This window comes from Canis aureus, chromosome 18 (assembly GCF_053574225.1).
Source record: "Canis aureus isolate CA01 chromosome 18, VMU_Caureus_v.1.0, whole genome shotgun sequence".
NCBI classification, from domain to species: domain Eukaryota; kingdom Metazoa; phylum Chordata; class Mammalia; order Carnivora; family Canidae; genus Canis; species Canis aureus.
In genome coordinates, this window is record NC_135628.1 from 45,672,108 (window position 1) to 45,687,611 (window position 15,504).

Sequence of the window (15,504 nt, forward strand, 5' to 3'; positions counted from 1 at the left end):
AATAAAAAAGAGGCATCACTACACATCTATTAGAATAGTTCCAAAACAAAAGCAAAAAAAAAAAAAAAAAAAAAAATTCCTTGACAATTCCAAGCTCTGGTGAGGATGAGGTACAGTTAGGGCCCTCATAATTGTGAGGATACAAAAGGATATTAAAAAATATTTTTGCAGCATCCATGAGGTGAAACATGTACAACTGTGTGATACAGCAATCCCACTCCTAGGAAGGTCCTGTTTCTGTAAAAGAACATTTTTCTAAGAGAAATGAAGTGAGACTTGTCTACAAAACCTATTAGTGGGGATGCCTGGTGGCTCAGCAGTTAAGCGTCTGCCTTTGACTCAGGGCATGATCCCGGAGTCCCGGGATCGAGTCCCACATTGGACTTCCTGTATGGCTCCTGCTTCTCCCTCTGCCTGTGTCTCTGCCTCTCTCTGTGTCTCTGATGAATAAATAAATAAAATCTTTAAAAAAACACCTATTAGTGAATGCTTTTAGCAGCTTCATAATTGCCAAGAACAGGAGAATTCAAATGTTAATCAACTGGCGAATGGATAAACAAACTGGGGTACAACTAAATAATGATAGAACATCTAGCCACTCAAAGAAAGTAACTACTAACACATGTAGTAACCTTGATGAAACTCGAAGACATTAGGTTAAGTGAAAAGTGAAATTCAAAAATCTGTGTACTTTAAGATTTCATTTATTTAACACTTTGTAAAAAGCAAAACTATAGGTAGAGAATTCTTCTCAGTGGTTGCCAGGAAATGTGAGTGGAGGAAGGGAAAAACCACGGACTAGCACACAGGAACCTTTTGAGATTATTCAAATATTATCTTCGTTATGGTAGCAGTTATGCAAGTAACTTGTCAAAACTCAAAACTGTATACTTATAGGTAAATTTTACCCTATTTAAAGAAATTACTGAAAAATAAGAAAATGGGGAGAATTTAGATGGTAGATAGACAAGTTTACATTCTTAACTTTGTTCTATGCTCAGAAGTTTTCATATAAAATATTGAAAAACAAAAATTTTCCTCTAAGAGGAAAATCCTTATGTTGAGAACAAGAGAAAAAAAGAAAAGCAGCTATTATTAAAAGGCAAAAATTTTAAAAATGAATTTAGCATAAATATAATACAAATAATATTCTTTTCCACTTCAGGGTCATGGGAGCAAGTAATAGACTCCAAATAAGATGCCATATTTTGAATATTAATATATTCATAAAAATTCATATTTGTATTTACTTCCAATTTTGTATACTGTATTTTACATATATGCTTCCTTTTGATCTAAACAGTAATTAAGTAAGGTAAATGGCATTACATTCCAGATCCAGAAACTGATATACAAAGCAATTCAGCAACATGCATTAGGTCTATAAACCAAGGCCTATAACTCCAAATCCTATGTCATTTTTTCCTCTTTCTATATTGAAGCATAATATTCTGAAAGATGCACATATCAAAACAGAATATGTACTCAAAAGTGCACATATAAAGGTACAGTCAGTGGATTTTCACAAGCTCCCATGTAGCCAGAAAGGAGATCAAGAAATAGAATATCCCCAGGATACCAGAGGTACCTCAGTTGTTTGTTTAAAAAAATAGCAAAACAAGGATCAGTATAGGAAATAAAGTTTTCTTAAAAATTTCTGTGGGCTATCATTAATATAAATAACTCTCCCTTTAAGTTATTTATATTGATTTATTTTTAAAAAGTCAACTATTATATTTAAAATGATGGCATAAAATATTTACATATAGCCTTTTAGGAACCTAGATACAGAGAAAGAATAATAAAGCATCTTCCAAATAACATTAATTGGTAGCACCATTTATAAAATTACTGAGAGTTTATATTTAAAAAGTTATAGTGATTACTTTTAACCATAAACTTGGCTAAAAGACACTGACTAATGGGATTCACTTCACTGGTCAAATGCAACTTTTAAATACTTATTAAGCATGACCAAGATGACCTTAATGTTCCTCTCATCTTGACTAGACCTTAGTCAGGTGTCTTCCTAACTGAAAATAAGCCCAGAAATATACTCATTCATGTAAGATCAACTACTATTTGACAAGAGGACCAAGAGTCTTCAATGGAAAGAAGACAGCAACTTTAACAAAGGTTCTGGGAAAATTGGATAGTCACATGTTAAAGAATGAAACTAGATCCCTATTCTACACCATTCACAAAAATTAACTCAAAATTAGTCAAAGACTTAAACAGGAGACCTGAATTCATACAACTTCTAAAAGAAAACAGGGAAAAAGCTTCATGACCTGTCTTGGCAATGATATTTTTCAGATAGAACACATAAAACACAAGCTAGAAAATCAAGAGTAAACAAGTGGGACTGTATCAAACTAAAAAGCTCTGTACAGCAAAAGAAATGATCCACAAAAGGAAAAGGCAACCTACAGAATGGGAGAAAATACTTGCAAACCACACTTTTGATAAGGTATTAATATCTAAGAGATAGAGGGAACTCCTACAACTCAATAGCAACAACAAACAACCAAAAGAAAAAACAAAACCCACAAATTACTCAATTTAAGGAAATGCAAAAGACCTGAATAGACATTACTCTGAAGATACCCAAATGGTGGAAGCCTGGGTGGCTCAGTGGTTGTTTGCTTTTGACTCAGGGCATGATCCTGGAGTCCCAGGATCAAGTCCCACATTGGGCTTCCTGCATGGAGCCTGCTTCTCCCTCTGCCCATGTCTCTGCCTCTCTCTCTCTCTATGTCTCTTGTGGGTGACCACGGACTAGCTGGAGTAACTGAACCAAACCAGGCCCGGACTTGCGTCCCTCATTCACTCAAAAGGCTCGAGCTTAAAGGGTGAATAGTTGGTACACACTTGAGAAAGGGCTTGAGCAATGGTTCTCAGGGCTCGCTTGTACGTAATCGCCCACATAACACAATAGATACAATTTATTCTGACCTGGTCATAAATGCAAATAAGGGTCTGTGCTGTCCTTGCTGGTCTGTTTACCATACCTAATATTCCTTTTCAAGGATTTCCCTTCATAACACTTTTACACCTTTTTTTGTATTTAGAATTTGCTTTAAGCCATTTCTTTTTCAGTCAGTCTCATTTGGGACAAAATTACTCTCTTCTTTTTTTTTGAACAAAAATATATTCCCAAAAAAAAAAAAATATTCCCATTCCTTACATTTTTCTTACATATCTCCTTTTTTACATACAGAGTTGTTTTTTTTACATTTTTTTTTATCAGTCATCAGTTTTATTTTAGCAGAGTTTTTTTTATTATTATTATTTTTAGGAAGCTTAGTGTCCAGTGAAAACTAAGGAGTAACCGATTTTTGAACATCAGAACTTTTTAGGTGGCAAATTTATGAAACAGTTAAGCATAAAGCATGTTCATCAACAGATTTAAATCAACGTTTTAGTACTTTTCCTTGTTTGGAAAAGACCTAGATGTCCGATGAATTTAATTTTATTTATCATCAACGTGTGACTAAGGTTTTAGGTTACCAAGGACTTTGAAAGGTATCTTAACAATTACTTATGAAAACTTGTAAACAGACAATTAATTATCAATTTAGTCAATTTTTTTTTACTAACTGATTGCAAAAAGATAACAGAGCTTATGTGACCTTTAGTAAATAGAATAAAAGAATAAAATAGAGTAAAAGTTTTAGGTTTAGTAGTGATAATTTTCAAGACCTGTTTACTATGTTTTATCTGGATCCACTTAAAGTTAATCAATTTGCTCCCCATCATTAATTTTTATCTGAGACACTGGTGGGGGAATCTGGAGGGGGCAGTGTTAAGTAATTGGTGGTGATGGTGACTCAATCACCGAATTATTATTTTCTTTTTGTTCCTCTGAAGAGGTCTGAACATCATTTTCAGAGGAGGATTCATGAGAGGCTATAGAGATTAATTCGAAAGTGTGTTGTGGATCTAAAGTCTCTCTTATTTCCTCCCAAATATGCATGGTGCCTGGAGGACAGGCCATAGGACTACGTTTTTTAAGTTGATTTTTAATTTCCTGTCCTACCCTTTGCCAGGCATCCAAACTGACAGTCCCTTCTTTTGGAAACCAGGGATACAAGTCTGATACAGTACAAAAGAATTGTTGTAAGGCCTTTTTAGAGACCTTGGACCCTTCTTGCTTCATAAGGGCCAGCAAAGAGGTCATAAAGAAGACCTGTTCCATAGATTGAGACTGTCCCATATTTTTTTACTCCTGTCGTGGCCCTAAGTAATTCAGCTCCCCTTACCTGATTGTCAGCGACGACTCACTTATATGTGCACCTCTCTTGCATGTGCTCAGGTCCCTGTTCGGGTGCCACTTGTTGCGCATGCTGCAGCAACACGATCAGGGTCCTGAGGATAAGGGGATGAGGAAAATAAAAGAAAAGTAAAGAGATGGGGACAGGAGGGACACAGTGGATGATGTCCAAGCAGTGCCAGCTTTATTCAAGGTTTTACAACATTTTATAGCATGAGCAAAACAAAGCTAAGAAGGTGTCTGTTTTTAGCAGGTTTGTGAAACCCTCCAAAGTTCCCCTTTCTCAGCATGCAAGACAGACTCACGGGTGCCAGAAGACCTTGGTAAATAGATAAGCTTGTTGCTCCAGATGTGCATACTTCAAAGGAATATTAGGTATGGTAAACAGACCAGCAAGGACAGCACAGACCCTTATTTCTATTTATGACCAGGTCAGAATAAGTTGTATCTATTGTGTTATGTGGGCGATCAGGTACAATCGAGCCCTGAGAACCATTGTTCAAGCCCTTTCTCAAGCATCTACCAACTATTCAGCCTTTAGGCTCCGGAGCCTTTTGAGTGAATGAGGGACACAAGTCCGGGCCTGGTTTGGTTCAGTTCCTCCAGCTAGTCCGTGGTCACCCACAGTCTCTCATGAATAAATAAATAAAATCTTAAAAAAAAAAGATACTCCAACAAGTATATAAAAAGGTACTCAACATCACTTATCAGGGAAATACAAATTACACCTGGGTGGCTCAGGGGTTGAGCTTCTGCCTTGCCTTAGGCCGTGATGCTGGGGGTCCTGGGATCAAGTCCCACATCAGGCTCCCTACAGGGAGCCTGCTTCTCCCTCTGCCTAGGTCTCTGCCTCTCTGTGTCTTGCATGAATAAATAAATAAAATCTTAAAAAAAAATTAAAACCACAAGAAGAGCTCCCCCTCACACCTATTACAATGTTGAGCATCAGAAAGATAAGAGGTAACAAAGGATAGCAAAGATGTGGAGAAAAGGGAATTTTTATACACAGTCGATGGGAATGTAAACTGGTATACCCACTGTGGAACACAGTATGGAGGTTCCTCAAAAAACTAAAATTAGAACTACCACATGATCTAACAATTATATCCAAAGGAAACAACAACAAAAATCACTAACTTGAAAGGATATCCGCGACCTGATATGCATTGCAGCATTTAAAATGGCCAAGACCTGGAAACAACGCAAGTGTCCATCAATGGATGACTAAGAAAATGTGATACACACACACACACACACACACACACACACACACACATGCATGCACAGGAATATTATTCAGCCTAAAATAAGTAGTAAATACTGCCATTTGTGACAACATGGATGGACTCGTAGGTTCACTTAATGCTAAGTGAAGTAAATAAGATTGATAAAAAGTAAATGTATATGATCTCAGCTTTTATATGTGGAATCTAAGTAAAAAAGAAAACAAAACCCAAACTCCTAGATACAGAGAATAAATTGGTGGCTAACAGGTGTGGGGGGAAGGCTTGGGGAGAGTGAAATGAGTAAAGATGATTAAAAGATACAAACCTGCAGTTAGAACTAAGTCCTAGAGATCTAATGTACAGACATGAGGACTATGGTTAACAAATCATATTTCAAAGTTGCTGACAGTAGGTCTTAAATGTTCTTATCACAAGGAAAGAGAAAATTATAAATATAGGAGGTGATGAATGTTAATTAAATCTGTAACTATTTCACAATACAGATATTAAATAATTTTTTTTTGTAAATAATTTTTTATAAACTTTAAACGTACATACACAATGCTGTATGTCAATTATGTCTCAATAAAACTGAAGAAAATTTTTAAAAGATCTGGAAACTATCTCTTGGAAACATAATCATCACAAAAGACAGAGCACGGGTGGCTACCCCATGTCTGTGGGAGAGTGAGACCCAACTTTAGTAACTGCCAATTACCAACATAGATGGCAGTCACCACATGCCCAAACCTGCTCCTCTCACAGCTTCCAGTACTTTGCACTAGTTTACCTCACTGTTCAACAACTCTCTCACCTTTTGTTTTAGGAGAGTTAAGTTTTCTCTCACTCCACTACTACAACAGTCTTTAGGAAAGTTCCTTGCCTGTTTAATTCCCTCTGGTATAATTTTCTTTTGAAAAGCATCCCTTGTATTTTAGGTGATAAGCTATAACTTCAGACCTTGTGTTGTGCCCAAGATTGCGAATCCGAGAAACCACCAAGGAGCCCACACCAATGCAAACACACGAGGGTTTATTTACAAGCTCGAGCTTGGGTCCAAGTATACCCAACACAGCCACAGCGGAGTAGGGACTTGGACCCTGAGGTGGGTTACAGCGTAGTTTTATGGGCTGGTCTAAGGGACCTCCAGAAAGGGGGAGGAATTTCTCAAGTTCTGTTTACATTCTGATGTGGGGCTTTCAAGGGCATTGAGCTCTGTTCTCATTCTAATATGGGGCTTAACTGAAGTAAGGTAAAGTTCAGCTCTTATTCACAGGGGCCTGAGGTGGCTGTACTTGTGCTAACGCTGAACTTAAGGTGGAATGGCCTTAATTCTCTCGGCCTCCACACTTGCATGTACTCAGCTAGATAACTAAGCAAATAGTGAGTGTAATAAGTGCAATACTCACATTTACAAATGTGCTATAAGAAGCAGCTAAGACAGGGTATCATCTCCTACCATCCTCCCCTCCCCTGCCCCAGAGTACAAAGGGCTTTAAGGAAGTTACAGCATAGAAGACAAAGCTGAGCCATGAAGTATTTAGAAAAAAAAAGCTTGCCTAGTATATGTACATTGTATGAAGGGAATTCTAAGCAGATAATGGCATGAATGACAACATGGGCACAGAGGTCATGGTGTTTGGAGACTAAGAGGTCAAGAGTTGCTATAATAAAGTGTGAACATGTTACCTGAATTAAAGAATGACAATTGGGGTAGCTGGTAGACTGACCACATTCCACGTATGAAAATTTTAAGAAATCCTGAGTAGTTAGGAGTGTAAGAATTGTGGAGTAGATCAAAAGTGATGAAATAGAGGTATCTGAACATTGCTCTGCTAGCAGTACAGAGGCTGATGTGCTGGTAAATTGGATCTTCAGCAGGATGTAGGTGGGAGAAAGCCCTCACCTTGTGGGGCGTGCAGATTTCCCCAGTGTCAACACTCCCATTGTGGCTGATTTCAAGCAGCCAATGGTTTAATAACCAGATTTCAGAATTCCTATTTAACAATTGTGCTCTCATGAGCCAGTGCCGTTTGCGCTAGAATACCACTGGTGTCAGGGGAAGAGAAAGGCCTTTGTCTAGGTGAAATGGATAAGGATACGAACTCAGACAGCGGCTGTGATTACAGATAGGAGGGAATCTAATCAGGGGCATTATAGAAATAAAGCCAACAGTCCATGTAAGAGGTATTATTCACATTATCTTTTCCTTAAGCGTCCTATAAATGGTCAACTATTTAAAGGTCAAGTAATGTCTGTCACAGGTCAAGTAATGCACCCGTGGTCACCAACTTTGTGGGTGGCAAAGCCCAGATTTCAACCCAGTCTGCTCAGGTTCCAAAATCCCACATATAGGATTAGGAGCTGGACTCAGGTTCATCTGGAAAATGAGCCTAATAGGGTTGCTGTAACAATTAACAGAATATATATTCAAAGTACCTAAAACACTACCTGATACCTGTATGTAAACACGAAACAGCTAGCTTTATCATTAATTACCATCACCCTTGTTTTGCCACAACCATCATGTTTAGTTGCACTTGTTAGGAGAGAGATGCAGCAGGAAATCAGGAGGTATTGATACAGAAAGCAATTTTCTGTGCTTAAAAAGTTTACAAGCTGGGGAGAATAGTACATTTAAAATACTGTGGATTTTGAAATTTCTCTCTTAATCCTTTCTCCTCTGAGTATAAACTAAATCTTCTAAAACAAATCTATGTGAATTGGAATATCCACTTCTTTTCCAGCATCACAGTGTGGGATAGGCTTGACTGGTAATGATAAGCTCATCAAACATTCCCTCAGGTGAAAAGTGAAGATAATGGCCCTGTAAACAAACATTATTCTTTCTATTGTCCTGCTAAAATCAGAAGTAGAACTGCAGTTTTGAATTATGCAGGTAATGATTCATAATCCTCAAGTAACTGAAAACTGTTATTTCCCATGGAATACCTCCCAAAGGGAGAAGACGCCGATGTCCAGCCCAGCCTTGACCACTGGAAATTATACGAACTGTTGTCCAGGTGATACACCATTGAGTTTGGCATCCAGGCAAAGAGCTGCACCTCAGGTGAGATAAACCTTTTAATCTACGTACAAAGTAAGAATCTTGTTGGCCACAGCTTTATAACCTCTGGTGCTTTGGACCTACAAATAAATCACTCAAAAGATAGAAAATTTGGCAGAAAAATTTGGACTCCAAACTAGCCTGCAAATTATTTAATTTTAGAAATTCAATAACCGCTATCAAACACACATGATGAAGATAAATGTATCTCCTCCAAGTTTCACAGTTTGGCACACCAGAGACTACCTGAAAGGCAAGGTCACCAGAGCTTGGACTGGGTTCACACTTTTGAATTTAAGTCCTTGATAAATAAAATATCTTCACTCAAAATAGAAACACACGTTCATGAGCAAGAAACCACACATAATTAAGTGTTGCTTCTGACTGAACAATTCCTCACAATCCTCAATGCAAATCAATGCCCAAGAATGCGTGTCACATTACTTATTGCAGGAAAATTGCTGTTATGTAATTACGTTCTTCTTACATTCAGTATTTTCGTTTAATGTTTATTATTTATTACCATAAGTTTCAGCCTTGGTGTATACACTCTCACTGTGAAAACACTGAGTTGTTATTTTGTTCTGACCAAAAATAAACATACTACAGCTTTTGTAGTAAAAGTTGTAACTGTGTTTTGCATGTCAACATAAAAGGGATGTCTGCAACCAAAATGTGATTTTTAAAAAAATTAAATTCTGCCTGGCATAGAGGGCAAGTTGAATTTTGTTTCTCAGGAACGTCTCAAGTGGAAAACAAATATTTGCCCTATCTCCACAGTGAACTTTGATTCTGTTTAAAAGAAAAGGGGTTCACATTATGAGAATTATGTGAAGATTTTTTATGGCATCGGTTTGAAATCTTTTTCCCTTTAACCACTTCAAACTGAAATTTTAATTCAGATCAGTGGAGGTGAACTGCCAGTTGCTCTCACACAGTGGCATGACTCTTTAATCTACTTTCCGAATCTTTTGTGCATCCCTTATGGAGTTCATTCTGATGAAGAGGTGTTTTAAAATGTAGTATATTAACAAAAATTTGAGGCACAGTCTGGCCAACAGATCAGGAAAACAATTGCCATTGAAAATAATAATAAAATATTACAGTTCCTCAAAGGACGAGGCATGGTATGCCACAGGAAGTCACACAGGCAAGCATGGAGGGGGAGGTCTACCAGCAGGCCAAAGTAGGGAGAGGAATTGTGGTCATGGTATTTATTATGGTTTCCTCAGGCAGGAACAGGTGAAACAGGGCAAGCAGACTTAGTATTGACTAATTTTAATACTTTCAGTGGGCTCTGAGGCAAAGGGGCTATCCCTGGTTGTCTGGTAAGTGGCTTTGGGGTTCAATGGGCAGGTATGTAATGGCCTGGAGTATAAGAGCCCAAATGGTTGGGCCTATGGACTCTGGATTGGTTGGTTTACATTTGAAAAATACATCCTCATGAGGACAATTCCTCTCAAGAAGGGGTGTGGGGGTGGCAGGAGGACAAGGCAAAGTGATTTAAGCATATTATCCAGTTTTCCAGAAGGAGGCCAAGTGTGGCACCTGCACGCAGGGCAGTTATTAAATGAGCACATTTACAAAAGCTACAAACACAGTAAATACAAGAGGGATGACTTCCTCTCATGCAACTGAAGCCCATGACACAGGTGGTGGGTGCTGTTAGTAGGCCACTCTGACTCCCTTCCCAGGGCTGTTGAACTGACATTGCTGTGAGGATTGTCTGCTGAGGGCTCACAGCTTTCTCCTCTGGAGATCTGCTCTCAGCTAGTGGTGCTCAGACTTGACTGTGGATCAGAATCACCTGAGGCACTTGTGAAAACCACAAATCCCTTGGCCCTGCCCCCAGACTTTTTGATTCAGCAGGTCTAGGCTAAGGTCCATGAAACTATCATTTCTAACAAGTTCCCTGATGATGCTGACATGCTGCTCTGGAGACTGTACATTGAGAACAACTGCCTGAGACTGACAGGAGTCACCTCCCCTGGGATTATACCTTCCAGAATCAAGAACTGACTGGTAGCAGGTGTAAAAGTCCAGCTACCTTGCCTCAAATCAGGATAATTCTGTGCTCCACATGAGAACAGGCTTTGGCAGCTGACTCCATGTTTTCCCCTGGCTTCTACCCCCTACCTGGAGCTGCTTCCTTGGTCCCTGAAGGTTTCTCCTTAGTAAACCACAGACGCAATACATACCACTCAATTTTTGTTTTCAGGATGTCCAACTTAAGAAAACAAATTTTTACTCCAACTATCTTTTTATTACCAAAACTTCACCTGTGAGTTGTTTTACCATTTTCAAGTTTGTTTATCCTTAATGTTCTTATTGCTCCTTCAACACAGCAATGTTTTTGAGGGTGGTCAGTAGTAGGCAAAATGCTCAGAAGGATGGAAAGTATAAATAGTGGAAAAATTGGAGGTATTGAGGATATTTATTTAAAGAGTGGAAAGCAAAAGGGAAGATTAGTTAGCGATCCTTGTCAAGAGCATCCAACTTACTGATGGCATTTTTCTTACAAGGCAAACTAAAAAGAAATGATTCTACCTTCTGGCACTTTATGCCATAAGGTATTGCCTGAAAATGAATTTACATTTTGGGCGGGGATGAATTCATGCATTGAGCATTGTGAGCAACATTTTGATATCTAAACTAACTCCCCATAGTTGATTTGTTTCAATTAATAAAATGTAATTAAATTATATGCATGAATGAATAAATGAATTAATATACATTTAATAATCTAAATATATCAGATACCAGGTTAGCCACTTTCTCCTATACCATTTATTTAATCCTTATGATTAAAGACTCCAAACAAGTTTTCAGACAACAAAGAAATTCGGTGTATTTTTAAAAGATAAAGTAGAGAAAGAGCACAAACCCATTTAGTGTCGTTATTTTTCTGTCAATAATATAATACTGATAATACTGTTGAGTGATTTTAACGAATTAATATATGATTAGTGTCATAATTAGTGTTATGAATGCATGAATAATTAATATTATGCCTACCAATGATTTGGCAAACAGTGCAAAATATGGGACTATTTCTCCCTCACCCTATTTCAAGCTTTTAAACAGAATTTACCACATTTAACTCCAATTCCAGAAGGAAAAAGGACAGGTATTTTTGTCCTGTACTTTCTTATCAGAAGCCAGAACATGTGATGGATGATGTGGAATAGTGTGAAAAAAATTTGAGTAGATGCTTCTTAAATTACTACCATGGGCAAGTTCATATAATGAACTTATGCAACTCATGCTCCAATGCTATGGTTTAAGAAAAATAGTTTTAGGCTCATCAGACTTTTTTAAGATACAGCATGTTGTACTGGAATAAGGCCAATATCATGTATTCACATTCAGGTTTTTGCACTATTTCTGTTTGATCTAAATCAACCAAGTTATACTTGTTCTGGTCTCAACTTGTTTATCTCTAAATTGGTGGTAATGATGTCCACCTTGGTAGTATGTTGTAAAAACAAAGTAATATATATATAAATTTCCATACACCATAGCCAGAATATCACAGGTTCACAACAAATATTAATTTCCCCCACTTTTAATTGTCTATATTTCCTTCTTTTAATCAATGTATATTATGTACTCCAGTCAAACTAAACTACTACCATCTGTAAACAACTCTTATAGTATCTAATCCTCATACCTCTTTATACCCCATGCCATTTACCTTATTTGATTTTCTCTCTATTTTTTCTCAGCCTTTCTGAACTAGCTTCCTTGACTCTCTAATGCAGTGTGGTTTATTCCTCCTAGGAATACCCAAGGATGAGTCTCTCATGACATTTGGCCCATTTTGCCACAGTATTATTCTTGTACATATATTATTTCATACATGTTATTGAGTACAGTGTTTCATTCTATCTACGGTAGGTGCACTTTGTATATGTCACAGCTGAAATAATGACATGAAATAGCATGATAACTATACGAACTGTTTGTCTGCTTCCCACACTGTATCATAAGCTTTTAGAAAAGGCTCTACATTGCCTCTCTCTATTTCTATGTTCCCTGTGTCTCTCTATATTCCTCTACATATTCTATTTCTCTATGTTTCACCTCTGTGGTATAATTTCACTGGCACTCCCACTTATGCAACAATATGGAAGTTCTATTGTAGCGGCATATATATCCAAGTCCATGTTTTATCTCGCCAAATTCAGTGGACCTTTTAATACATTTAATAATTTAAGGGCTAAAATCAGTGTCTAGTAACCTGAAAAGGGGCCATTTGATAGCAAACCTTGAGACATTATGGAGAGCTCTGATTGTGTTCAATGTTCTCTATGAGACAATCATAGTTTATAGGGCCATAAGCTATTAGAGCCCAAGGGATCTGGAATCTCCAAGAAGCAACAAGTTACAATCAAGTTAAAAGTACCCATCAGGTAATTGGAATCAGAGCTCCTAGGCCCCCTTCTCTTAGCCGGTGCCTTCCTTCTGAATTTCTTCAACTTCTGAAGCTACTCTTGTTGCCTTTTGCTTAGTGGATCTGACTCTACTTCCCAGTGTTTCTCACTATTATGTGTTATCCTCATTTGGACCTCCTGATTACTTTATGTTTTACTCTAGAGTAAGATTGATGCAATTTTAACCCCATATTGATGCTTAATGCCATATTGTTTTCCATTTATCTTTTTCAGTAGTGATCATAGTCTCACTGCTCAATTCTTCTTAGCATTACAACCAAACATGATCTTTTTTTTTTTTTCCTGTGAAAATAACCCTGTAAAACCATGGACATAAAGTCTTTCCCTTTCTTTTCTCAGACATAATAGAACCTGTGCTTGGCTTTTTCAGGTCTTCATCATCATCTTGCCACTTCAGGTTATTAAATTTGAGTGCGTTGTTGGGAAAGAAGGATGTACTGTTCTTTTTTTTTTTCTTTTTCTTTTCTTTTCTTTTTTTTTTTTTTAGGGATGTGCTTTTCTATAGACATCTTAGGGAATAGGGACTCTAGAGGCCTCAGGTCCTCACAGCATATAACTTTAGAAACTAATTCATAGGCAAAATCTGAATCTGAATCTTCCATGTAGAAGCCACACAGAAACATCTAGATGAAATTTTTGAGGACATACAAACTATGGCTATGTGTTTTAGGAATCACCCATATAGAAGGCACAGGCAGTGTTGTCTCCACCAAGCAGCATTTTCCAAACTGTAATTATGACTCCTTTAACAAGACTCATAACTAAATGGTCAACATGTGGATACAGGTAATAGAACCCACCTTTTGGAAGAAACAAAATCTGAGAACAGAAAGTATGTTTGGTTGGTTGGTTGTTTTTTTTTTTTTCCAGAAATATGAAACACCAAATTTTTCAATACATATGTGGACTTCAAAAGACTGTGCATTGCACTGTTGGGGAATATGCTGAAGACAAATCTTCACAGAGGTAAGTGTAGAGTTGAGGGATATAACAAGATGTTTCAAGCAAAAGAACATGACCTGACTCAGAGAGAATATGTTGGCAGGTTATGTTCACATGAGCTATCACAAGGCCAAGATCAAAACTGTTCCCATGGGGGAAAACATCAGGGATAGGAAGAGGGGGTGAGCAGAAGGAGATGATGCCCTCATGCTCAGTGCTAAATTGCATAACCTTTTCATAGTGTAAATCTGGGCATGCAAGGAAAACAATACCAAACCGAACAAAAATCCTCTTACATACCTTCATACTTCAACAGAGTGACCAATTCCCAATTTGGGATATTGTATAAAACATGGCTGCAAGTGTTCTAGATGGTTGTACTTCCATTATTCTGCTGAGCTTCGTCTCTGTAGACAGATTGTCTGGGTCTCATCTGAACCTATAGCTCTTCTAATGAACATGTACATTCCACTCTCTGAAATGCAAATCACCTTTATGATCACTGGGGAAACATGAACTACAGCTATTTTTCTATTTAATCTCATTAGTAAGAATTCATTTTCCCTTTTAATATAATATGATGTTTGGGCAAAAAATAAAGGATTCTGTGAGATACATATTATAAGTTATATTTACATTACAGTTATTTTTAAAATTAATTCCATTTTCAAAGGAAAATAAGGCAACCTGATTCTTCATTGAAATATATTTTAACATCATGTGTTTATGTCTTATAGACAAGGCTTGAATAATACATGAAAACTTGACTTCACCATTTGTTTAAAACTTGAAATCAAGATGCATTTTACTTTCATCTCAAGCATTAGTAGAGGAGGCGAGAAACATCATTTTCTTAACTCTAGAGTCCAACTGCATGGCCAATCAAGGTTGATTGATTGAAGATGTCAAAAGAGTGGCAGCCAATATCCTCTAGTCTGCTGACCTTGCGTTTCAGAAGACAGATTAAAACAGTCTGTCTCTTTCTAAATTCAAATGGATTGGGGAAAAAAAAATAAAAAACCTTTGTGCCTTGATCCATTATGGGTTTGTGCTTAATTGATCTTTGACTCATTACTGCAGCTGAACAACTTGGTGACATTGACATGAATACTTGTTTACAAAATGGTAAGTCAGGATAATAGTTCATCTTCAGCTTTAAAACAGAATAATAAATTAATAAGGTGATGAAAATAAGCTATACAAAAATTATAAAACAGCTCCAATCAAGCAGTACTCTATTTAATTACCATGATTTAAAACTAATCAATAGCAGTGATAGGTTGTATACTATAGTACACTCTATATCCATACACCTAACATATTTGCTGATGACTTTTTCAATATCTAACATCAACATTATTTTCAATATTTAACATCAGCTTGCTAGCATACAAAAACAATTCCTGATAGCTACTATACAGTGACTATATGCACTGTATAGCGCACTATTCTTTGGTGAAATAATGAGTTGTTTGCTACTTCAAGTTACATAAGAACTTTGAATGGCTGTATAATTTGAAATAATTTTTGGTGTCAATTTTC

At 37.1% G+C, this 15,504-nt stretch overlaps 1 protein-coding gene across 4 annotated transcripts in view; it reads left to right on the top strand.

Annotated features, from left to right (window-relative positions):
- The window catches only part of LOC144288960 (uncharacterized), a 284,720-nt gene extending 269,724 nt beyond the window's left edge, over positions 1 to 14,996 (top strand). For 2 of the 4 annotated variants that reach the window (XM_077857054.1, XM_077857055.1), the window contains exons 3-6: positions 6,438 to 6,604; positions 8,461 to 8,569; positions 13,891 to 13,986; positions 14,700 to 14,996. In XM_077857054.1, coding sequence (XP_077713180.1) covers positions 6,438 to 6,604; positions 8,461 to 8,569; positions 13,891 to 13,968 — 354 coding nt within the window. In that variant the 3' untranslated portion in view covers positions 13,969 to 13,986; positions 14,700 to 14,996. The remainder of the gene's footprint in view (positions 1 to 6,437; positions 6,605 to 8,460; positions 8,570 to 13,890; positions 13,987 to 14,699) is intronic. The other 2 variants (XR_013357021.1, XR_013357020.1) reach the window with 1 other exon arrangement.
- The last annotated feature ends 508 nt before the right edge of the window (positions 14,997 to 15,504 follow it).